Genomic DNA, 26,258 nt, shown 5'->3' on the forward strand with positions numbered 1-26,258 from the left:
TTATTTGAGACTAAATTGATTTTATTGATGTATTATATTAAAACCTCTTGGGGCTATGTGGGACGCAAGCGTGCCACCCGTGGTGCACCCTATCAACAACAGGTGCAATATCAAGAGCGGCAAATTTGAAACCAATTAAATGTCAAAATTCAAATTTTTCAAACATACAACTATCTTACACCCTTTGAAAGATAAACATCTCCTTAATCTAACCACGTTGTCCGATTTCAAAAAGGCTTTACGGCGAAAGCATAAAGTTAGATTATGTTAGGAGAGTACATTAACAATAGCTGTGTGTAATGTTTTGTCAATTCAAAGACAGGCGTCACCAAAACCAGAAAATCAGCTAAAATTATGCACTAACCTTTGACAATCTCCATCAGATGACACTCCTAGGACATTATGTTAGACAATACATGCATTTTTAGTTCTATCAAGTTCATATTTATATCCAAAAACAGCTTTTTACTATGGCGTTGATGTTCAGGAAATAGTTTCCCTCCAATAACCGGCAGTCAAGTCAGCACAACAAATTAAATAATTACTATTCGAAAACATTGGTAAAATATTATATTGTCATTCAAAGAATTATAGATTTACATCTCTTGAACGCAACCGGCTTGCCAGATTTAAAAATAACCTTACTGGGAAATCACACTTTGCAATAATCTGAGCACTGCGCCCAGAAAAATACGCTTTGCGATACAGACTAACCGCCATGTTGGCGCCATGAGTATTTTCGATTTTAGATATGTAAATAATCCATTACCTTTGATTCTCTTCATCAGATGTCACTTCCAGGAATCCCAGGTCCATAACGAATGTAGTTTTGTTCGAAAAAGCTCATCATTTATGTCCAAAAAGCTCCGTGTTGTTAGCACATGATCTATGCCCGCCGGACTTCACTTCATGAACGAGGGGGAAAAAAATATTTACGTTCGTTCAAACATGTCAAACGTTGTATAGCATAAATCATTAGTGCCTTTTTTAACCAGAACATGAATAATATTCAAGGCGGACGATTGCGTTCTCTTTTAAAACATTTACATTTACATTTAAGTCATTTAGCAGACGCTCTTATCCAGAGCGACTTACAAATTGGTGCATTCACCTTATGATATCCAGTGGAACAACCACTTTACAATAGTGCATCTAAATCTTTTGGGGGGGGGGGTTAGAAGGATTACTTTATCCTATCCCAGGTATTCCTTAAAGAGGTGGGGTTTCAGGTGTCTCCGGAAGGTGGTGATTGACTCCGCTGTCCTGGCGTCGTGAGGGAGCTTGTTCCACCATTGGGGTGCCAGAGCAGCGAACAGTTTTGACTGGGCTGAGCGGGAACTGTGCTTCCTCAGAGGTAGGGAGGCGAGCAGGCCAGAGGTGGATGAACGCAGTGCCCTTGTTTGGGTGTAGGGCCTGATCAGAGCCTGAAGGTACGGAGGTGCCGTTCCCCTCACAGCTCCGTAGGCAAGCACCATGGACTTGTAGCGGATGCGAGCTTCAACTGGAAGCCAGTGGAGAGAGCGGAGGAGCGGGGTGACGTGAGAGAACTTGGGAAGGTTGAACACCAGACGGGCTGCGGCGTTCTGGATGAGTTGTAGGGGTTTAATGGCACAGGCAGGGAGCCCAGCCAACAGCGAGTTGCAGTAATCCAGACTGGAGATGACAAGTGCCTGGATTAGGACCTGCGCCGCTTCCTGTGTGAGGCAGGGTCGTACTCTGCAAATGTTGTAGAGCATGAACCTACAGGATCGGGTCACCGCCTTGATGTTAGCGGAGAACGACAGGGTGTTGTCCAGGGTCACGCCAAGGCTCTTAGCACTCTGGGAGGAGGACACAATGGAGTTGTCAACTGTGGTGGCGAGATCATGGAACGGGCAGTCCTTCCTCGGGAGGAAGAGCAGCTCCGTCTTGCCGAGGTTCAGCTTGAGGTGGTGAGAGAGGTGGAACGAGAGTACCCAACATGAACTCGCGCGCCAGAGTCTAATCGGCCATCACCGTTCCATGGCTCTTGTTCGGTCAGATCTCACAGTAGAAGACTCAAAACACTTTGTAAAGACTGGTGACATCTAGTGGAAGCAATAGGAAGTGCTCAAACATTAATAAGCCCCTGTGTGTTTCAATGGCATAGGCTTAAAGGTAATTCAACACATCAGGTATCCACTTCCTGTCAGAATTTGTCTCAGGGTTTTGACTGCCATATGAGTTCTGTTATACTCACAGACATCATTCAAACAGTTTTAGAACTTCAGAGTGTTTTCTATCCAAATCTACTAATAATATGCATATCCTACCTTCTGGGCCCGAGTAGCAGGCAGTTTAATTTGGGCACCCTTTTCATCCAAAATTCCGAATGCTGCCCCCTACCCTAGTGAAGTTAATGTGAGTTTCCTTGAGTAGCACTCCTGATCTTGTGCTGTAATATTCAGAATACATTGTGAAAAACTAAAATCTAAGCTCACCATTTTTGCTCCAGGCAGATATACTACATCCATAACTCGTGGTTTCCTCATTACCAGATATACTACATCTATAACTAGTGGGTTCCTCATGACCAGATATACTACATCCATAACTAGTGGTTTCCTCATAAGCAGGGAGGTGTTTCTGCAATCAAATTGTGTGTGCATTGACCTCGTGCCGCAATTTTATCAAACACAGAAAGGGACCTATATTGGAGACTAAAAGTCGTCTGGCACACTGCTTAGGATTTCAACAACTTGAATAACTTATTTCTAGTCTACAGTCTTAGATGTTACTACTAATGTGAAAAGAAGACAAAATATGACTTTTGTTACTAACTTGACTGTCTTAATTTTCAAATTTAACAGACGTCAGTTGTTGTACAACTTCATGGGTATGCTCTGGGGATCACCTTTTACCTCAATAAACAGTGGATTTCTGCTGTTGTGGGCTTTTAACCATCTCTCTGACTTTGTCGTTCACACAGGAGAGAGACGGGACAATCGTGGATCCTCTGTGGAGCCTCAACAACATCATGATGCTGACGAGGCAGAGAAGAGTCTCTCCAGATCAGAACTCCTCAAGAAACACCAGCAGAGACCCACAGGGAAGAAATCTCATTGCTGCTCTGACTGTGGGAAAAAATTCAACTATTCAGTAAAACTTAAAATACACCAGAGAACACACAAAGGAGAGAAATCTTATAGCTGTAATCAATGTGGGAAAAGTTTTACTACATCTGGCTCTCTGACTTTACACCGGAGAACACACACAGGAGAGAAACCTTATAGCTGTGATCAATGTGGGAAGAGTTTTACTACATCTGGCCAGCTGACTTTACACCAGAGAATACACACAGGAGAGAAACCTTATAGCTGTAATCAATGTGGGAAGACTTTTACTACATCTAGCCAGCTGACTTTACACCAGAGAATACACACAGGAGAGAAACCTTATAGCTGTGATCAATGTGGGAAGAGTTTTACTACATCTGGCTCTCTGACTTTACACCGGAGAACGCACACAGGAGAGAAACCTTTTAGCTGTGGTCAATGTGGGAAGAGTTTTGGTCAGTCTAGCCAGCTGACATTACACCAGAGAACACACACAGGAGAAAAACCTTATAGCTGTGGTCAATGTGGGAAGAGTTTTGGTCAATCTGGCAATCTGACAGTGCACCAGAGAAGACACACAGGAGAGAAACTCTATAGTTGTGATCAATGTGGGAAGAGTTTTGTTACATCTGACCAGCTGACTTTACACCAGAGAATACACACAGGAGAGAAACCTTATAGCTGTGATCAATGTGGGAAGAGTTTTACAACATCTGGCTCTCTGACTTTACACTGGAGAACTCACACAGGAGAGAAACCTTATACCTGTGGTCAATGTGGGAAGAGTTTTGGTCAATCTAGCCAGCTGACATTACACCAGAGAACACACACAGGAGAGAAACCTTATAGCTGTGGTCAATGTGGGAAGAGTTTTTGTCAATCTAGCAATCTGACAGTGCACCAGAGAAGACACACAGGAGATAAACGCTATAGTTGTGATCAATGTGGGAAGAGTTTTGTTAAATCTGACCAGCTGACAGTACACCAGAGAATACACACAGGAGAGAAACCCTATAGCTGTGATCAATGTGGGAAGAGTTTTACTACATCTGGCTCTCTGACTGTACACCAGAGAACACACACAGGAGAGAAACCTTATAGCTGTGATCAATGTGGGAAGAGTTTTGGTCAATCTAGCCAGCTGACATTACACCAGAGAACACACACAGAAGATAACTTTTATAGCTGTGATCAGTGTGACAAGAGATACTCTAGTAAAATATCTCTGATCAAACATCAGAAAATACATACATGAAGGAGTTGTTTCATGATACTGTCATGATGTTGGCCTGTGGGTAAGGTTTATGAACCATAAATACCTTTCTCTTTTCCCCTCTCTCTGACCCTACTGAAGGACTGTTGAATAGCCTTTGTTAAATATAGAGAGTCTGGGAACATCAAACAAAATGGGAAAAGGAACCATATTTTGGTAATAGAATCAGTTGGAAATATGCGTTGGAACTTAATGAATATGGATGTCAGTTCGGTTGTCATCTGAGACATTATGACTGATGACAGGACGACATAAACTGTACCTGGGAAAGTCCACACATTCTAGTTAATTCACATGGAATTGTTGTGCAATTTAAATGTTTGATATTGAGATTGTTTGTTAGGAGATTAAATGTAATTTTAGCTTCCAAATGAGAGAATTGGGTTTTCATAAGGAAAGTGCCCTGCTTAATCAGTGGCCCACCCCTGTGAAGAGACTGGGGTTATAAACGATGAAACACACCCTTCTCCCCTCGCCACTATATAAGACAATGACACAATGTAACCAGGGTTCCACTACATGAGGTCTGCAGCCTTTGCGTTAAAAGGACACACATGTCAAGTACAGAACTAAGCCAACCTCGGCGTGAGCTTTGGTTGCGAATGGTATGAACTTTGAACGCTTATTCACTACAGAAGTGATACTTCCTAGCCGTTGAGTTAGCAGCGGCCGCTGTAGACGTGGGACGGATCCAGTCTAACACGCGACGACGATACTACAACGTATCCAATTTACCACCAGAGACATTCTTTCGAGGACAGGAAGATCTCTGTTGGCCAACACCGCCAGCATCTACGACCAACCTACCGAAGCGCAGCTCAGAGTAAATATTTATTGCATTTTCCTTTTCCAAATGGGCGGTAATTTAGAATGCATAAGATACTGTATTTACGATGGCATAGCAAAGCTGTTTCTGTGTTCCTCAGTCTTCGCGCTCTTTCATTTAAGCCCAACCCCCTTTCTTTGTGTTACAAGCCGCCATGTCGGCTCCGTCCACCAGGGACGTTTTCTGTATGACATAATTTGTATTCTGTGTATATGTAATTCTGTGTGATTAGTTTAGGTATTTGGTAAATAAATAATTAAACCCAATTTTGTATTGCTGATTCAACTTGTTAACTTGTTAGCCAGGGTTCGTGAAGATGAATTTACAACTTTCATTGAGACTGAAAATAAAATGAGGATTAATATTGACGTCTATCGATGTAAAATATTAAAGTCTTTAAGAGTTTATTCTGAAGATAACGGCTCTATAAACACTCTTCCGTGGTGTCCCGACTTTCTAGTTAATTACATTTACATGATTAGCTAATCAGGTGATATTAATTACAGAGAAAGGATTTTATAGAATAGCATGTTATATCACTTAAAGCTGCCAAAGACACGACAATATCAAAAAAAGAGCTGTGTTACACTTACCACGTTGGTGACCCACTGGAATCACAATGAAACACTCCAAAATGTTTAGGTTTTCAATATATCCCAAACTGTTTCTGCATATTGGTTATTGATTTGGACACGTTAAAACTGTGTTTTGACATTGCGCTTAAAACAGCTTAATTTCAACGTACTTGCAGCCTATACACCTATAATCAATTTCATTAACAATCCTACATCACTCCAGAATTTCTTGACAACATTCAAATGCTAATTGTCTTTATTCCACGACTGAAGAAGCATGACTCAAATCACCTCATATTTCAAACATTCAGCCTGACAAAAGATAAGTTTTATCATTCCATGCCTCACCATTAAGTTAATTATTGCCAATACATATTAACAAAGGGGTGTACATTTGGTTTTGATATTTCATATTTACAATTCATGTAACATTTAGTAATCATAGTTATTCATGCAACCAACTTGACATTTTTGGGTACAATTGTATTGGAATTGTTACCCAGCTTTTATATCCAACAACATGCCTATCTAGTGAACCCTGAAAAGAGAGAGAAGCTCTGCAGTCAGGTGGAAAGTTACTACGGATATCGCAGGAGTTTCCTCTTGAAATCATACATGTCCGTGGTAAGGACAACTTGGTTGCTGATTGTCTCAAAGGTGGGCAGTCAAAAAGATTTGTGTTTTACATTTAGCCAGTGAGTTACCATGGATCACAATTTATTTTGACATGTTTTTCCGTGTTGGAGATTAGTTTTATCTCTTATTCTTTTCCGGGGCTCGTAAGAAGAAGAAGCTTGTGAGTTTTAGGAAGACGAGAGTTCTAGAAGCGAGTGAGTTTTAGGAAGACGAGAGTTCTAGAAGCTAGTGGGATTTTGGATTCAATGGAAAGAAAAAGGATTACGAAAATATCCAATTGTATATTATTATTTAGAAATACGTGTACAGCACTCTGTGACATCAGCTGATGTAAGAAGGGCTTTATAAATACATTTGATTGATTGATTGTACAACTGAATGCATTCAACTGAAATGTGTCTTGGATGCACTGATTGGTGTCACCTCGTTAGTCAGTATGTGTTACACCTGTGCTGGCTTGTCCATCTCGTTAGTGGGAAGGTGTTTCACCTGAGCTGGTCCAGGTTCTATTTAAGAGTGTCTGGCCCAGTGCTCCAGTTGTCTTGATAGATGTGGAGAGTCAACACCTTTAGTTGCTCCACCTTTTTGGTTTGCTTCCTGTCTTTAAGTTTGGTATGGGTTTTTCTTTTGTTTGTCTCTTCTTGGGCAGATTTAGCGGGTCTCATAGTGGGTGTCTTTTATGTCCCAGTTGTTGTTACTAGTCAACTTTCAGTGGACACCCCCATAGTGTCTTTCAGAGCCCCTCTTAAAAAACATGCTTGTATTTTGGGTTGGATGTTGCATCCAATTAATATTGTAATCAATGGCATTTCCATAAAATGTTAATTAGTCTTTCAGTTCTTTTTTTTATCCTCTTATGTTTGTTGTGTACTAAATATTTATGTTTAATTTTCATTGTTTTTTCCTGTGAAGCCATTGTGTTTCATCCATGTCTGACATGTGCTGTATAAATAAAGCTAGTGAATGAACCCAATGACTGACCAAGCAACAGACTCTTGGTCCCTCTTAGTATGAAAAACAGTATCAATCCCATTTTTCAGGAGTGGTAAACACCACCCCCGGCTCTACCAGGGGCTTGAGGTGGTCTCCCACAACTCTGCTTATGTCATGTTCTGTGGCCTTGCTGTTCCATTTCTTGACTGCCCCTGTAACACAGAAACACATTTAGTCATATTATATAAAACACTCAAAGTAATGGATATGGAGCATCTATGGCCTCAGTTACACCTGGCACCTAAATGTGACTTCCTGTCATCTGATCACTCCAAACTGCATTAGGTTCAGATCTACCAGGATGGGCCTTTGACATAGTCTGGATGCAGTCAGGCCACCAAATATGCATAAGCAATGTAAAGAGATGTGGGGAAAAGTACATTTGACACAAATTACCTTCATATTATCAAAGAACAAATGTGTGTGCCTGAGAGGAAATTAACTTTCATACAGCCAAAAGGGGTGAGAATTACACCAATATCAGTGGACAATTTGCACTAATGTAAATAAACATGGATGATGGAACATATTACTTTCTGCTGACGCGATGAACTACTAAGGGGACATACATTTTTACCATCTAAACCATGTGTGACCTCTCACCTCTCTGGCTGTAGAAGTGTTCTTCCTAACCAGTCCCTCAACAGCTCTCTGACTGAGCTCCACCCTCACTGGGTCTTCAGAGGAGAGGAAGGCTGAGGAGCAGTGGCGATTTTAACATGTAAGTCTTGGTGGGCAAACACAGCACTAAACAATACATTAATTGCACTATAACGTTGCCCACAGACTGTTAAGGCCGACATAAAGCTGTCCCAACAGCAGTCCCAACATCTTACCACTGCTACACCTGGCTATCAGTGGATCCTTGTCTGGCAGCCAAACAGTTCATTCAGCCTCATTTACTTCCTTTAAAAAAAACATAGCTGGTATGGCTGACTTGCTTAAACAAATGTGGTTTCTACTGACAATTGAGATGTACAAACTATGGCATAAGGGGACGACAAGCGGATAAGAGGCAATCCGTAATTTTGATTAAGACATTAATGAGCGAGCTAGGACGGATGTAGTTAACATGGCTATTTGTTTAGCACTTTTGAAATGTACATTGACAGAATTCAGAACATGGACCGTTCTTACAGTGTCCTCCCTGTACACCAAGTCAGAACTGTAGGATAAATAAAGGGGGCAAATAAGCAGACAATGAAAGTTCTTACAATATTCAACGATTACATTTCTCTAAAACAGGTTATAGGCTACATGTGCACCACCAAGTCAGAACACTAGGTGCAATTAAAAGTGTAAAATAGACAAATTATTAGTGGGAGGCACATGGGCTACTAACAGCTTACTACACAACATACACTTAGTATTACTTTCTTAGCTACAGTATACATATCTCCCTGGCATATTACATCATTTATGCAGCAGCATACAAGATATTTTTGGACTCACTGTGTTGTTCTGTGCTCACTTGAACAGGAAGGTGTCCTTCGTGGGCAAATTTTGTCATCAAAGTCTGTCATTCTCTGGATTTATGGTGATTTCAAGACAACTGGGAACTCGGGGAAAAAACAAGGTTGAATCATGATGATGTCAGTGATCTTCAGGTTGTAGCTCTAGAAAGAGGCCCGAGGTCCAGATTTACAATTCCCAGTTGGATGACCGTTCAAAACGTATTTTCCCAGTTGGAGCTTGTTTTTTCCTGAGTTCCCAGTTGTCTTGAACTCACTGAAGTCAAGTTTTCATAGTTTTGAGTTAACAGTTGTTTTGAGCGTGGCACAAATAATGCTTAATTGACAATTCATTATAATTGGGTTTGATTCAGACCCTGCCAGTGTGCCAGGTGGACATTGGGTTTGATTCAGACCCTGCCAGTGTACCAGGTGGAAATTGGGTTTGATTCAGACCCTGTCAGGTGGACATTGGGTTTGATTCAGACCCTGTCAGTGTGCCAGGTGGACATTGGGTTTGATTCAGACCCTGCCAGGTGGACATTGGATTTGATTCAGACCCTGTCAGTTTGCCAGGTGGACATTGGGTTTGATTCAGTACCCTGCCAGTGTGCCAGGTGGACATTGGGTTTCATTCAGACCCTGCCAGTGTGCCAGGTGGACATTGGGTTTGATTCAGACCCTGTCACTGTGCCAGGTGGACATTGGGTTTGATTCAAACCCTGCCAATATGGCCAGAATTGTATTCCAAGGTCGGTAACTTAGAACCACAGAACCACCCCAGACCTTTCATGCATGACTAAAAACACCTAAGTATTAGATTTACTGCCATGGTCTAGTATGTCACTGCATCAGACACCATTCACAATGCTGGCTGAGGTACGAGTAAAACATGACATATTATTTCCTAACCATTCACAATGCTGGCTGAGGTACGAGTAAAACATGGCATATTATTTCCTAACCATTCACAATGCTGGCTGAGGTACGAGTAAAACATGAAATATTATTTCCTAACCATTCACAATGCTGGCTGAGGTACGAGTAAAACATGACATATTATTTCCTAACCATTCACAATGCTGGCTGAGGTACGAGTAAAACATGGCATATTATTTCCTAACCATTCACAATGCTGGCTGAGGTACGAGTAAAACATGAAATATGATTTCCTAACCATTCACAATGCTGGCTGAGGTACGAGTAAAACATGAAATATTATTTCCTAACCATTCACAATGCTGGCTGAGGTACGAGTAAAACATGAAATATTATTTCCTAACCATTCACAATGCTGGCTGAGGTACGAGTAAAACATGACATATTACTTCCTAACCATTCACAATGCTGGCTGAGGTACGAGTAAAACATGACATATTATTTCCTAATTGTAAAAACCATCCCCAGTCCTTAATCAACTAGTCTCTCTCTGTTTAACCAGAATAACATGAGTTGTGTCCTTCAAACTGTTAGACTGTTAGTCCATAATCAACTAGTCTCTCAATGTTTAACCAGAATAACATGAGTTGTGTCCTTCAAACTGTTAGACTGTTAGTCCATAATCATATTCAGCTACTTAGATGTCATGTATTGTCATGTTATGTTCTCTATAATGAAACATCACCACTGTAGATGTCATGTATTGTCATGTTATGTTCTCTATAATGAAACATCACCACTGTAGATGTCATGTATTGTCATGTTATGTTCTCTATAATGAAACATCACCAAGTGAAATAAAGTTGATCAGATATTCTTAATAGACATTAAATAAAAAATGGTTGTTCAGAAATTAATAATTATCATGTTGCTCTGATGAAATGAACTAAATATTTGAATAATTGCAAGGAACATAGAATAATTGCAAGGATCATATTTCCATATTGCACACGGACCGTAAGAAATCCTGAATGTATTGAAATGCCTGGGCTCGCAGGGGATGTGTTAATTCATAACCCATCATTTATACCTGTTAATTCATAACCCATCATTTATACCTGTTAATTCATAACCCATAATTTATACCTGTTAATTCATTATCCATCATTTATACCTTTTGCTTGAAAGGGGCGGTTCAGGCAGGCTGGCACGCTCCCTGACCTTACTCAGCAGGAACTAATGGGGATCCATAATAAACACCAGGAAGAATAGCTGCTACCTTGGCAGGAACTAATGGGGATCCTTAATAAACCCCAGGAAGAGAAGTTGCTGCCTTGGCAGGTACACAGTCATGTGATATGTGGTATAGAAAAGTCCAATCTTTGGAGAGTATATTGGAGGCACTATACTGTGTATCTGCAGATGTCTATCTGGTCAAAACCACTGATACAGGAGCCCCTCCACCCTCTGGTGGGATGGATCATGTCTACAGAGAAACCTAGATTGAAATACTTAGATTTGTGTGTATTGGGAATATGTTGTGAAATTGTTAGATATTACTGCACTGTCGGAGCTAGAACCACAAGCATTTCGCTACACCCTCAATAACATCTGCTAAACATGTGTATGTGACCAATAAAATGTGATTCGATTTTGATTTGAAATAAACGTCCTATTTATCAAAGGTGCTTTTGGCTGGGGTCAAAAGGTCTCCAAAGGATTTGAATTTGTTAAAAGTCCATTTTGATACAGAAACACTAAACCATGATTTAGATTTATTAAGAACAAGTTGATTGACAAAGTCATGAAAAATTGGAAAAAATGTATGAACTACATTTTGGCTATCATAAAAGATATGCCTCTGAGGTCAAAATGAACCCTGTGGCTCAGTTGGTAGAGCATGGTGTGTGCAACGCCAGGGCTGTGGGTTCGATTCCCACGGGGGGCCAGTACAAAAAAAATACAGAAAAAATAAATAAATAAAAAATGTATAAAATGTATGTATTCACTACTGTAAGTCGCTCTGGATAAGAGCGTCTGCTAAATGACTAAAATGTAAATGTAAGTATGGTTCAATGCAAATATGTAGTGGGTGTAAAGTTTCTTTTAATTAATCACGAATCAATCAACACATGCTTCTCTTTGAAAGACTTAATATAATAATCAACTTTTATGAAATAAATGAAAAATTAACGTTTGGTTCCTCAACTGCGTTGCCCCCTCCAGTCAGCAGATGGCGATGTGCGTCTTTTAGGTTCAGGCGATGCTGCCAGTGTGACGTATAATCTAGTGGACGGACGCTCCTTCAACAACAACAGCTAGTCAGACACCTCGGTAGCTTTCTAGCAAACATAGCTACGACATTCACGCTCTTTACACTGTTTTGGTGTATATTAGTCGCTGTGTATTAAAAACACTTCTATTGTATGTACTTGTTGGCCCATTTAATTATATATTTACGTTGTTTGTCAGCTAGCTGGTTTGCTAAGTTAGCTTAGAACTAGGCTAGTCGCTAATGCTAGCTAGCTAACATCCCCGACCATGAGTTCACTAAGCTACTCTCCTCCTGCTAAAGAAGAGGAGGTCTGCTGGACGGAGAAAGAAGCTTTCATGAAAGAGGAGGAGGAAGAGAAAGATGTTACAATACAAAAACAAGTAGAGGGTGAAGCTGTTACAGTGAAAGAAGAAGAGAAAGACGTTTCAGTGAAAGAAGAGGAAGACGCGTTCAGAGTGAAAGAGGAGGAGGATGTTACAGTAAAAGAAGAGGAGGAAGAGAAAGAGGAGGATGCAGTTTTTGGAGTGAAAGAGGAGGAGGGGGAGATGACTGTCACATTGGAGGAAGAAGAGGAGGTTGGAGATCTGTTTAACACCAGTAAGTACCGTCTCTGCAGTCGTTGAACCAATATGCAGTAAAGGGGTTCTACACTTTAATGTTGTTCTGTAGGAATGGCTGAAGCTACACTGTAAGGTGTAGAACATCAAGAGTGGACCATCAACAAAACGTTAACAATTGATCAGATGCATCCAATGACAATGCCTGAAATACTGTAGTCCTCAATATCTCCTATTAGATTAGCCCATTATGTTCACTTAAAGGGGCAATCAGCAGTTGTTACATCCATTTAGGGACTTATACATTAATGATATGTACCCATTGGTTCTTGAAGAATTCACTTATACATTTACAATTTAGATTTTAGTCATTTAGCAGATGCTCTTATCCAGAGCGACTTACAGTAGTGAATGCATACTTTTTTTTTTCGTACTGGTCCCCCGTGGTTCATAAGCTTAGTTCAACTGTCGTACCGCATCAGAACCCAAAATATAAGCTTTTTTTACTCAAATGTTTGTCAGTAAATATAAACAAACACTGTATATCCTCAAAACATGGTTAAAACTATAATGTTGATATCATGGGTGGTTACATTTCTCCAGCCCCATCCCTCAGCTTTTTACCAAAACGGGCAGGGAGTACGCTTTGTTATTGTTTCTACTGCTGATTGCTGCCCCCGTTACTCCTCAAGGTCCAAGGACTGTATGTAATTTTCAGAGGTAGACTGGCTCTGGCAGCTAAAATAGTCAAATATTCCATCTAAATGTGAATCAATTCTCAATTGCTATACATTTCTAGAAACATAAATTGCTGTACTTTCATATTACATCAAAATAATTTTACACAATACTTTCTTATCACATCAAAATAATTTAATAATAACTGCTCGGTAAAGCATTTTCACGGTAAAGTCTAAGTTGGTGTCTTGACGGATTTGTAAAAAAACGGTTTGTCATAAAACACTATGTATATATTTTTTTTTATGTTGCTGACACCCCTCCCCAGAGGTGTCTCATTATTGGGATTCATTGCTGATTCCTACCTGTAGCTCACTATGAGGTGTCTAGTGATACAGGTTAAGGGCCCTGTTGGAGATTGGTGGTTGGTAGCGGAGTGGAGGGAACAAGCAGGGTTGGACACGGCCATGTTATTATCCCACACACAGTCTCTGTGGTTCATATGAACCCCATTCCTGGGAATTAGATTTAATTACAAATCGCCCCTGTCTGTTACCACAGAAGGGTTCTGTCTGTCCCATTCCCAGCTAGGGTACGAGGCGCTTTGTCACCAGTACCTATGACTGGTTGATAGGGGAGTGGTTTCAGTCTGTCCATTCCCAGCTAGGTTACGAGGTGCTTTGTTACCAGTACCTATGATTGGTTGATAGGGGAAACCTCCATGCTTAATATAGAAAAAGTAATTAGGGGAAAACTATTTAGTAAACTGAAATAAAACGACAAACCTGTTTGAAAAATGAAAACTATTCCAAAACTATCTTTGACTCCAAAACTAAAATAGCCTAAAATAATAAATAACCAGCATGAATTTGAATAATTTATATCTTAACTTTGGGCAAAAATAGAATTGGGTTTTAAATATTTTTGTATGTGGTTTTAAAGCTTCTGAACCTGGTGGCTGGTAAATGCTGCCATGGATGGCAATGTTTCAAATAGACCTAGCTTGTGTATCACTATCACTAGCTATCACCAGAAATACTTTAAGAAATGAGGATATTGGAAACTCCTTTCGATTTGTATTAACAGCTTAAAGAAAATAACATTGGCATGAATTACCCTCTGAACAAGAAGCAGAACATTACAAATATTTTCAGAGATGTGAGATAATTAACTTGTTCTCTGTAATATCGTATAGCTTTGCAATTGTGACTTTCCGTACTTTCAAGGAAAATAGGCATGTTTCTCGACTCATACCATGACTTTAAAACGTGATTTAGTGAGAATTAGCTTTGGAACTGCGTGTCACAGCATGACAATGTAAACGCTATTGGTTGACAGTCTCTTGGATGGGCGTTATATACGCTTTGACATTTTCTGGAATAGTTTTTATTTGAAAACGTTTTTGTTTACTTGCCTGCCTATTGAATTTGGAATGCACTGTACTGTTCATCTCTGAAACTCACTGAGATAATTCCTTTGATACAGCAGTAGCAATACAGGGATATAACATCTACAGAAAAGACAGGAATGCTTATGGGGGAGGTGTTGCTGTATACAGTGCATTCCGAAAGTATTCAGACCCCTTGACTTTTTCCACATTTTGTTACTTTAAAGCCTTATTCTAAAATTGATTAAATTCTTTTTTCCCCCTTTCATTTAGCTAATTTATTTGGCACACCTGCATTTGGGAAGTTTCTCCCATCCTTCTCTGCAGATCCTCTCTAGCTCTGTTAAGTTGGATGGGGAACATCACTGCACAGCTATTTTCAGGTCTCTCCAGAGATGTTAGATCGGGCTCAAGTCTGGGCTCTGGCTGGGCCACTCAAGGACATTCAGAGACTTGTCCCGAAGCCACTCCTTTGTTGTCTTGTCTGTGGTCTTAAGGTCATTGTCCTGTTGGATGGTGAACCTTTGCCCCAGTCTGAGGTCCTGAGCACTCTGGAGCAGGTCTTTCATCAAGGATCTCTGCACTTTGCTCCGTTAATATTTCCCTCGATCCTGACTAGTCTCCCAGTCCCTGCTGCTGAAAAACATCCCCACAGCATGATGCTGCCACCACCATGCTTCACCGTAGGAATGGTGCCAGGTTTCCTCCAGACAGGACGCTTGGCATTCAGGCCAAAGAGTTAAATCTTGGTTTCATCAAGCCAGAGAATCTTGTTTCTCATGGTCTTAGAGTCTTAAGGTGCCTTTTGTCAAACTCCAAGCAGGCTATGATGTGCCTTTTACTGAGGAGTGGTTTCCATCTGGCCACTCTACGATACAGGCCTGATTGGTGGAGTGCTGCAGAGATGGTGGTCCTTCTGGAAGGTTCTCCCATCTCCACAGAGGAACTTTGGATCTCTGTCAGAGTGACCATCAGGTTTTTGGTCACCTCCCTGACCAAGGCCCTTCTCCCCCAATCGCTCAGTTTGGCCGGGTGACCAGCTCTAGGAAGAGTATTCCATTTCAGAATGATGGAGGCCACTGTGTTCTTGGGGACCTTCATGTCACATTTACATTTAAGTCATTTAGCAGACACTCTTATCCAGAGCGACTTAAAAATTGGTGCATTCACCTTATGATATCCAGTGGAACAACCACTTTACAATAGTGCATTTAAATCTTTTAAGGGGGGGGGTTAGAAGGATTACTTTATGCTATCCTAGGTATTCCTTGAAGAGGTGGGGTTTCAGGTGTCTCCGGAACGTGGTGATTGACTCCGCTGTCCTGGCGTCGTGAGGGAGCTTGTTCCACCATTGGGGTGCCAGAGCGGCGAACAGTTTTGACTGGGCTGAGCGGGAACTGTGCTTCCTCAGAGGTAGGGAGGCGAGCAGGCCAGAGGTGGATGAACGCAGTGCCCTTGTTTGGGTGTAGGGCCTGATCAGAGCCTGAAGGTACGGAGGTGCCGTTCCCCTCACAGCTCCATAGGCAAGCACCATGGTCTTGTAGCGGATGCGAGCTTCAACTGGAAGCCAGTGGAGAGAGCGGAGGAGCGGGGTGACGTGAGAGAACTTGGGAAGGTTGAACACCAGACGGGCTGCGGCGTTCTGGATGAGTTGTAGGGGTTTAATGGCACAGGCAGGGAGCCCAGCCAACAGCGAGTTGCAGTAATCCAGACGGGAGATGACAAGTGCCTGGATTAGGACCTGCGCCGCTTCCTGTGTGAGGCAGGGTCGTACTCTGCGAATGTTGTAGAGCATGAACCTACAGGATCGGGTCACCGCCTTGATGTTAGTGGAGAACGACAGGGTATTGTCCAGGGTCACGCCAAGGTTCTTAGCACTCTGGGAGGAGGACACAATGGAGTTGTCAACCGTGATGGCGAGATCATGGAACGGGCAGTCCTTCCCCGGGAGGAAGAGCAGCTCCGTCTTGCTGAGGTTCAGCTTGAGGTGGTGATCCGTCATCCACACTGATATGTCTGCCAGACATGCAGAGATGCGATTCGCCACCTGGTTATCAGAAGGGGGAGAGGAGAAGATTAATTGTGTGTCGTCTGCATAGCAATGATAGGAGAGACCATGTGAAGATATGACAGAGCCAAGTGACTTGGTGTATAGCGAGAATAGGAGAGGGCCTAGAACAGAGCCCTGGGGGACACCAGTGGTGAGAGCACGTGGTGCGGAGACAGATTCTCGCCACTCCACCTGGTAGGAGCGACCTGTCAGGTAGGACGCAATCCAAGCGTGGGTCGCGCCGGAGATGCCCAACTCGGAGAGGGTGGAGAGGAGGATCTGATGGTTCACAGTATCAAAGGCAGCAGATAGGTCTAGAAGGATGAGAGCAGAGGAGAGAGAGTTAGCTTTAGCAGTGCGGAGAGCCTCCGTGACACAGAGAAGAGCAGTCTCAGTTGAATGACCGGTCTTGAAACCTGACTGATTTGGATCAAGAAGGTCATTCTGAGAGAGATAGCAGGAGAGCTGGCCAAGGACGGCACGTTCAAGAGTTTTGGAGAGAAAAGAAAGAAGGGATACTGGTCTGTAGTTGTTGACATCAGAGGGATCGAGTGTAGGTTTTTTCAGAAGGGGTGCAACTCTCGCTCTCTTGAAGACGGAAGGGACGTAGCCAGCGGTCAAGGATGAGTTGATGAGCGAGGTGAGGTAAGGGAGAAGGTCTCCGGAAATGGTCTGGAGAAGAGAGGAGGGGATAGGGTCAAGCGGGCTGGTTGTTGGGCGGCCGGCCGTCACAAGACGCGAGATTTCATCTGGAGAGAGAGGGGAGAAAGAGGTCAAAGCACAGGGTAGGGCAGTGTGAGCAGGACCAGCGGTGTCGTTTGACTTAGCAAACGAGGATCGGATGTCGTCGACCTTCTTTTCAAAATGGTTGACGAAGTCATCCGCAGAGAGGGAGGAGGGGGGGGGAGGAGGTTTCAGGAGGGAGGAGAAGGTGGCAAAGAGCTTCATAGGGTTAGAGGCAGATGCTTGGAATTTAGAGTGGTAGAAAGTGGCTTTAGCAGCAGAGACAGAAGAGGAAAATGTAGAGAGGAGGGAGTGAAAGGATGCCAGGTCCGCAGGGAGGCGAGTTTTCCTCCATTTCCGCTCGGCTGCCCGGAGCCCTGTTCTGTGAGCTCGCAATGAGTTGTCGAGCCACGGAGCAGGAGGGGAGGACCGAGCCGGCCTGGAGGATAGGGGACATAGAGAGTCAAAGGATGCAGAAAGGGAGGAGAGGAGGGTTGAGGAGGCAGAATCAGGAGATAGGTTGGAGAAGGTTTGAGCAGAGGGAAGAGATGATAGGATGGAAGAGGAGAGAGTAGCGGGAGAGAGAGAGCGAAGGTTGGGACGGCGCAATACCATCCGAGTAGGGGCAGAGTGAGAAGTGTTGGATGAGAGCGAGAGGGAAAAGGATACAAGGTAGTGGTCGGAGACTTGGAGGGGAGTTGCAATGAGATTAGTGGAAGAACAGCATCTAGTAAAGATGAGGTCAAGCGTATTGCCTGCCTTGTGAGTAGGGGGGGAATGTGAGAGGGTGAGGTCAAAAGAGGAGAGGAGTGGAAAGAAGGAGGCAGAGAGGAATGAGTCAAACTGTGAGAGGTGAGCCATCCTCAGGAAAGGAACTTATCAAGGCGTCAAGCTCATTGATGAACTCTCCAGGGGAACCTGGAGGGCGATAAATGATAAGGATGTTAAGCTTGAAAGGGCTGGTAACTGTGACAGCATGGAATTCAAAGGAGGCGATAGACAGATGGGTCAGGGGAGAAAGAGAGAATGTCCACTTGGGAGAGATGAGGATCCCAGTGCCACCACCGCTGACCAGAAGCTCTCGGGGTGTGCGAGAACACGTGGTCAGACGAGGAGAGAGCAGTAGGAGTAGCAGTGTTATCTGTGGTAATCCATGTTTCCGTCAGCACCAAGAAGTCGAGGGACTGGAGGGTAGCATAGGCTGAGATGAACTCTGCCTTGTTGGCCGCAGACCGGCAGTTCCAGAGGCTGCCGGAGACCTGGAACTCCACGTGGGTCGTGCGCGCTGGGACCACCAGGTTAGAGTGGCAGCGTCCACGCGGTGTTAAGCGTTTGTATGGCCTGTGCAGAGGGGAGAGAACAGGGATAGCCAGACACATGGTTGACAGGCTACAGGAGAGGCTACGCTAATGCAGAAAGTTAGCTTACGTTGCAAAAATCTTTTTGACTAAAATGATTAACCTAATGTCCTAGGGTTGTCATCTGATGAAGATCATCAAAGGTTAATGCTGCATTTAGCTGTGTTTTTTTTTTTTTTTACATATATGCTAGCTTGAAAAATGGGTGTCTGATTATTTCTGGCTGGGTACTCTGCTGACATAATCTAATGTTTTGCTTTCGCTGTAAAGCCTTTTTGAAATCGGACAGTGTGGTTAGATTAACGAGAGTCTTGTCTTTAAAATGCTGTAAAATAGTCATATTTTAGAGGAGTTTGTATTTCGCGCCACGCCCATCATTGTATATTGGAGCAGGTGTTCCGCTAGCGGAACGTCTAGATGTAAGAGGTTTTAAACAATAACCCCTAAACAATAAGGGAGGGAAGGGAGGGTGGCTGCCGTCAACGACGGCACTGTGCTACACCCTCCCTCCCCAACCCACCTATCCTGGAGGTGGCTCAGGTGCAGGACGTGGACCTCGCTCCACCTTCGGCGTCGCCCACTTCGGTGGCGCCGCTAGCTGCGCCGGGCAGACGGGCCACTCGGGATGGGCCGGAGGACAGGAGGGCCACTCGGGCTGGGCCGGAGGACAGGAGGGCCACTCGGGCTGGGCCGGAGGACAGGCGGGCCACTCGGGCTGGGCCGGAGGACAGGCGGGCCACTCGGGCTGGGCCGGAGGACAGGCGGGCCATTCGGGCTGGGCCGGAGGATAGGCGGGCCACTCGGGCTGGGCCGGAGGACAGGCGGGCCACTCGGGCTGGGCCGGAGGACAGGCGGGCCACTCGGGCTGGGCCGGAGGACAGTCGGGCCACTCGGGCAGCTCCGGGCAGTCGGGCCACTCTGGCAGCTCCTGACTAGTGGGCGGCTCAGGTGACTCTTGACTGGCGGGCGGCTCAGGTGACTCTTGACTGGCGGGCGGCTCAGGTGACTCTTGACTGGCGGGCGGCTCAGGTGACTCTTGACTGGCGGGCGGCTCAGGTGACTCTTGACTGGTGGGCAGCTCAGGTGACTCTTGACTAGCGAGGCTGGGCTGACGCACTAGACGCCTGATGCGTGGGGCTGGTACAGGACGTGCCAGCCTGGAGACACGCACCTCCATGCTAGTGCGTATGGCGGGAAACACCGGACCGTAGAGGCGCACTGGCGGTCTTGAGCGCAGGGTAGGCATCACCCCTTCCGGCTCGATGCCTACTTCGCTCTGGCACATGCGGGGCGCTGGTACTGTGCCTACCGGCCTGAAAATCCCAGGCCTCACCACAGCCCCAACCCCAAAGCACGGGACCTGTCCAGTCTGCCCTACAAGGGTACGGGGAGCTGGCCTGGGGCTCCAATCTCGCCCCGCCAAATAGCCCTTGTGCCCCCCCCAAAAAAAAAATATTGGGGCTGCCTCTCGGGTTCTACCTGCCTCCCAGGCAGGTTGTCACAGTGGGCCCACAACTGCTCCTATGTCCAGTCAATCCTCTCCTCCAATACTTCCAGCGACCAGGAATCCATCTCCTCCCGAGCGCGCTGCTTCCAATAGTCCTCCTGTGGCTTCCTCCTCTTCCGCTGCTTGGTCCGTTGGTGGTGGGTAGTTCTGTCACAACCGTCGTTAGGAATGGATCAAGGCGCAGCGGGAATGTGGATACTCATGTTTATTGATAAAAACAAGTAAAGTATCCACTGGAAAACCAAAAAAACAATACTCACAACGGCAACAGTGTGGCAGGCTAAAACAAACGCAGTGCACACAAACATTCACACACACAAAACTGCCACGTCCTGACCCCAAAACTAATACAATAGCTCCATCTGCTGGTCAGGATGTGACACAGGTTCTAACCAACCAATTTCTAAGTAAAATAAATGCACTCAAACTATGTAACATTTAGTGTCTCCTTATGTTACGCTGGGAAAACAGATTTCATGGGCACAGAAATCCTAAATCGTTTCAGTTTGCTAAATCCAGTGGTTCTAACCAAGAGGCACCTTTATTGAAACACCCAAATGGATACTGTCATTAATGCAGTTCTTCAATGACAAACATCACGACATGCAACAACAACCAAAGTGCTTCTTCATTCATTACTCTGGTAAAGACAGTTATGCTGTGCTCCACGTTGGTTCCAACATCCCTAACAAATTGATGTTTATAATGTGTTATTGTCTGCTTGATTTACAGTAGGGTCTCGTTAGTTTGTCTGGACACAGAGATACTTAGCTCATAATGTGTAAAGAACTGTTCCTTGGTGGATAGGCTATTGTACAACACACAGAGCTATTTTCCTTTATTCAGGACATTTAGAATGACAAGTCATTACAGAGTAGCCTAGTGGGATTATTCACAAAATTATCTGGTGATTAGGTTATGAAATGTCATGACAAAGACATTTTAGTCTCCATGTTTCACCTGAAATATTAAATGATTTATAGTCCTAGGTCTATGTTGTTGTTAGGTGAAGTTATGGGTCCTACAGTAGGTCTATGTTATTGTTAGGTGAAGTTATGGGTCCTACAGTAGCTCTATGTTGTTGTTTGGTGAAGTTATGGGCCAATTTGTTAAACACTTAGTGTACAAACTAGAGGTCGACCGATTATGATTTTTCAACGCCGATACCGATTATTGGAGGGCCCCGAAAAAAACCCACTGCCGATTAATCGGCCGATAATTTTTTTGCTTTTTGTAATAATGACAATTACAACAATACTGAATGAACACTTATTTTAACTTAATATAATACATCAATAAAAACTATTTAGCCTCAAATAAATAATGAAACATGTTCAATTTGGTTTAAATAATGCAAAACAAAGTGTTGGAGAAGAAAGTAAAAGTGCAATATGTGCCATGTAAGAAAACTAATGTTTAAGTGCCTTGCTCAGAACATGAGAACATATGAAAGCTGATGGTTGCTTTTAACATGAGTCTTCAATATTCCCAGGTAAGAAGTTTTAGGTTGTAGTTATTATAGGAATTATAGGACTATTTCTCTCTATACGATTTGTATTTCATATACCTTTGACTATTGGATGTTCTTATAAGCACTTTAGTATTGCCAGTGTAACAGTATAGCTTCCGTCCCTCTCCTCGCTCCTACCTGGGCTAAAACCAGGAACACATCGACAACAGCCACCCTCGAAGCAGTGTTACCCATGCAGAGGAAGGGAAACAACTACTCCAAGTCTCAGAGCGAGTGACGTTTGAAAAGCTATTAGCGTGCACCCCGCTAACTAGCTAGCCATTTCACATCGGTTACACCAGCCTAATCTTGGGAGTTGATAGGCTTGAAGGGGTGGGTATAATTTGTGGAACGTTCCAACAGGAATCTGTTCCAAAAAACGTAAAGTAAAAGGTCGCCAACCAACATACAAAGTAGCAACGCATACAAACCTATCTAACTAGCTGCCGAATAGGCATCAACTCACCATGTAGCTTATTCTTAATGTTTGTCCAAAGGCAAACAGACATGTGAGGAGAGACATTTTTCGGAATAAACGTGATGAGTGAAAAACGCAATACAACAATTCTGCCGCTATACAACTTTGTATGCGTTGTTTTTTGGAAACCTTGTTATTTACGAAGTTTTTGGAATAGATTCCTGTTGGAACGTTCCACAAATTATACCCACCCGGTTTGAAGTCATAAACAGCGCAATGCTTGAAGCACAGCGAAGTGCTGTTTGAATGAATGCTTACGAGCCTGCTGCTGCCTACCACCGCTCAATCAGACTGCTCTATCAAATCATAGACTTAATTATAATATAATAAACACACAGAAATACGAGCCTTAGGTCATTAATATGGCCGAATCTGGAAACTATCATCTCGAAAACAAACGTTTTTTTCTTTCAGTGACATCCGGAACCGTTCCGTATTTTATCTAAATATTCCTGTTAGGCATTGATGTTTATGGTACATTGGTGCAACGACAGTACTTTTTTCGCAAATGCGCTTGTTAAATCAACACCCGTTTGTCGAAGTAGGCTGTGATTCAATGAAAATTAACAGGCACCGCATCGATTATATGCAACGCAGGACACGTTAGATAAACTAGTAATATCATCAACCATGTGTAGTTAACTAGTGATTATGTTAAGATTGATAGTTTTTTTTATAAGTCTAATGCTAGATAGCAACTTACCTTTGCTTCTTGCTGCCCTCGCGTACCAGGTAGTCAGCCTGTTAATCCTTGTGGAGTGCAATGTAAGGCAGGTGGTTAGAGCGTTGGACTGGTAACCGAAGGTTGCAAAAACGAATCCCCCTGAACAAGCCAGTTAACCCCCGTTTCTAGGCCGTCATTGTAAATAAGAATGTGTTCTTAATCTGACTTGCCTAGTTAAATAAAGGTGTAAAAAAAAAATACCGATTACCGATTGTTATGAAAACTTGAAATCGGCCCGAATTAATCGGTCGACCTCTAGTACAAACCCTCATTGTCAGGCTGATGGCAAAGCTAGCCAAAGAGCATTTTATTGGTTGAAGTGTTTTTAAAGTACAAAGCAGTTGATTTGCGGCAATAACACAAAGTTAAGTTGGAGATTCAAATGAGCCTTACAATTATAATCCAAAAGTAATGTGAAATGCACTCATAAGCAACCTGGAAATGGAGGCTATTTTTGCTGTCAGCCTATGAGAACTCCCCTGAGTTTTCCCCCACGGTGGTGAATTAGTGAATAGACACAGACCTTAATGTGAGTTTCCTTGAGTAGCACTCCTGATCTTGCGCTGATAGTGCGCTGTAATATTCAGAATACATTGTGAAAAACTAAAATCTTTGCTCACCGTTTTTGCTCCAGGCAGATATACTACATCCATAACTAGTGGTTTCCTCATTACCAGATATACTACATCCATAACTAGTGGTTTCCTCATTACCAGATATACTACATCCTAACTAGCGGTTTCCTCATTAGTAGGGAGGAGTTTCTGCAACCAAATTGTGTGTGCTTTGCCCTCGTGCTGCAATTTTAGCAAATACAGAAAGGGGCCTATATTGGAGACCAAAGGTCGTCTGGCACATTGCTTAGGGTTTCAACAACTTTAATAATTTATTTCTAGCCTACAATCATCGGTTTTACTACTAATGTGAAAACAAGACTAAATATGACTGTTCTTGCTCATTTTAAGACAATTGTCAAATAATTTGAACATTCATTACAGACGTCAATTGTTGTACAACATCATGGCTACACTGTTGGCATCACCTTTTACAGTGGATTCCGCTGTTGTGGGCCTTTAATCATCTGTCTGACTTTGTTGTTCACACAGGAGAGATACTTAACTATCGTGGATCCTCTGGGGAGCCTCAACAACCTCATGATGCTGACGAGGCAGAGAAGAGTCTCTCCACATCAGAACACATCAAGAAACACCTGCAGAGACCCACAGGGAAGAGAACTCACTGCTGCTCTGACTGTGGGAAGAGATTCACCTCATCAGCAGGCGTTAAAATTCATCAGAGAGTCCACACAGGAGAGAAACCTTATAGCTGTGATCAATGTGGGAAGAGTTTTACTACATCTGGCCATCTGACTCAACACCAGAGAACACACACGGGAGAGAAACCTTATAGCTGTGGTCAATGTGGGAAGAGTTTTGGTCAATCTGGAGCTCTGACAGTGCACCAGAGAACACACACAGGAGAGAAACCTTATAGCTGTGATCAATGTGGGAAGAGATTTGCTACATCCAGCAATCTGACACTACACCAGAGAACACACACAGGAGAGAAACCTTTTAGCTGTGGTGAATGTGGGAAGAGTTATGTTTCATCTAGCAATCTGACTCTACACCAGAGAACACACACAGGAGAGAAACTTATAGCTGTGTTCAATGTGGGAAGAGTTTTGGTCAATCTAGCAGTCTGACTGTACACAAGAGAACACACACAGGAGAGAAACCTCTTAGTTGTGACCAGAGATAATCTGATAAAAGATCTCTGATCAAATATCAGAAAATACATGGAGTTGTTTCATTATATTAATGTCACAATGTAGAATGTTTTAACATTGTAGTAGGAGTATTTTAATAATGTCACAATGTAGAACCCTAAACGTTTTCGTCGTTATCAATTGATTTCAACATTATATGGATATTAGCCTCAGGGGAAAAATCCAGGCTCTGAATTGAAAGAGTTACTATTTTTGTGATTTAACAAAAAGTGACTAACAAAAAAAGAGTTGTGTTACACTTACCACGTTGGTGACCCACTTGAATCACAATGAAACACTTCAAAATGTAGCTAGCTGCTTTCTACAAATTGTCCTCTAACCAGGGATGTACACATTATTCCCAGATTCCGTGTGGTTTTTGAGGGGTTAGTTTTAACAGGACGTGCAACTTCATCTCCCTTCTGTCACGCAAATGATTTTAGCATGATATCGATGAGTGATGACAAATAAGTGTTGTGTTCCTTTGTTTAGCGACCCCTACATTTAAATGTATCACTCCAAAATGTAGCTGACTGTCTTCTGCAGGTTGTCCTCTAACCAGTGAGGTAAAATACATCTCCCATTTCCATGTGTTTTGTTTAGTTGTGTTAGTTTCAACAGCACATACAACCTGATTTCCCACCTAATCGATATCAGTGATTTATTGCTACTTGTCAAAACAACAGCGTTTTTGGTGCTTGTGCAGTTTATAAGGTGCTTGTGTAACCGATGTGAAATGGCTAGTTAGTTAGCGGTGGTGCGCGCTAATAGCGTTTCAATCAGTGACGTCACTCGCTCTGAGACTTGAAGTAGGGTTTCCCCTTGCGTTGCAAGGGCCGTGGCTCTTGTGGCGCGATGGGTAACGATGCTTCGGTGGGTGTCAGTTGTTGATGTGTGCAAGGGTCCCTGGTTCGAGCCCGGGTTGGGGCGAAGAGAGGGACGGAACCTGCACTGTTACACTTGTTTAAAAAAATACAACTAATATGATTATTGTGGCAGATGTTTGTGTCTATAGCACATTTTATGTTTAGGTTTTCAATTTATCCCAAACTGTTTCTGCGTATTGGTTATTGATTTGGACACTTTATAACTGTGTTTTGACCTTGGGGCTATTTCATATTTACATTTCATGTAACATTTAGTAATGATATTTATTTATGCAACCAACTGACAATTTTTTGGTACAATTATATTGACATTGTTGCCCTGCTTTTAGAATATCAGGGTTAATTCTCACATCAGCCAACCCAATGTACTAGAGCATGACATTGGGGACTAGGCCCCGATCCAACAACATGCCTATCTAGTGAACCCTGAAAAGAGAGAGAAGCTCCGCAGTGAGGTGGAAAGTTACTACGGATATTGCAGGAGTTTCCTCTTGAAATCAGACATGTCCGTGGTAAGGACAACTTGGTTGCTGATTGTCTCAAAGGTGGGCAGTCAAATGGTTTTGCGTTTAGCCAGTGAGTTGCCATGGATAACAATTTATTTTGACTGCATGGTTTTCCGTATTGGAGATGAATTTTGTTTGGGGTC

The 26,258-nt window shown here is 43.2% G+C and overlaps 1 protein-coding gene across 1 annotated transcript; it reads left to right on the plus strand.

Annotated features, from left to right (window-relative positions):
• Positions 1–729: 729 nt before the first annotated feature.
• LOC115178633 (zinc finger protein 420-like) lies at positions 730–24,521 on the plus strand (the record flags this gene model as incomplete). Its single annotated transcript, XM_029739885.1, has 4 exons — positions 730–733; positions 3,119–4,201; positions 7,831–7,839; positions 24,232–24,521. Coding segments are annotated over exons 1-4 (1,386 nt in total), but the record flags the coding sequence as incomplete, so codon positions are not given.
• Between the last annotated feature and the right edge of the window lie 1,737 nt (positions 24,522–26,258).

This window comes from Salmo trutta, chromosome 38, assembly GCF_901001165.1.
Source record: "Salmo trutta chromosome 38, fSalTru1.1, whole genome shotgun sequence".
Lineage (NCBI taxonomy): Eukaryota > Metazoa > Chordata > Actinopteri > Salmoniformes > Salmonidae > Salmo > Salmo trutta.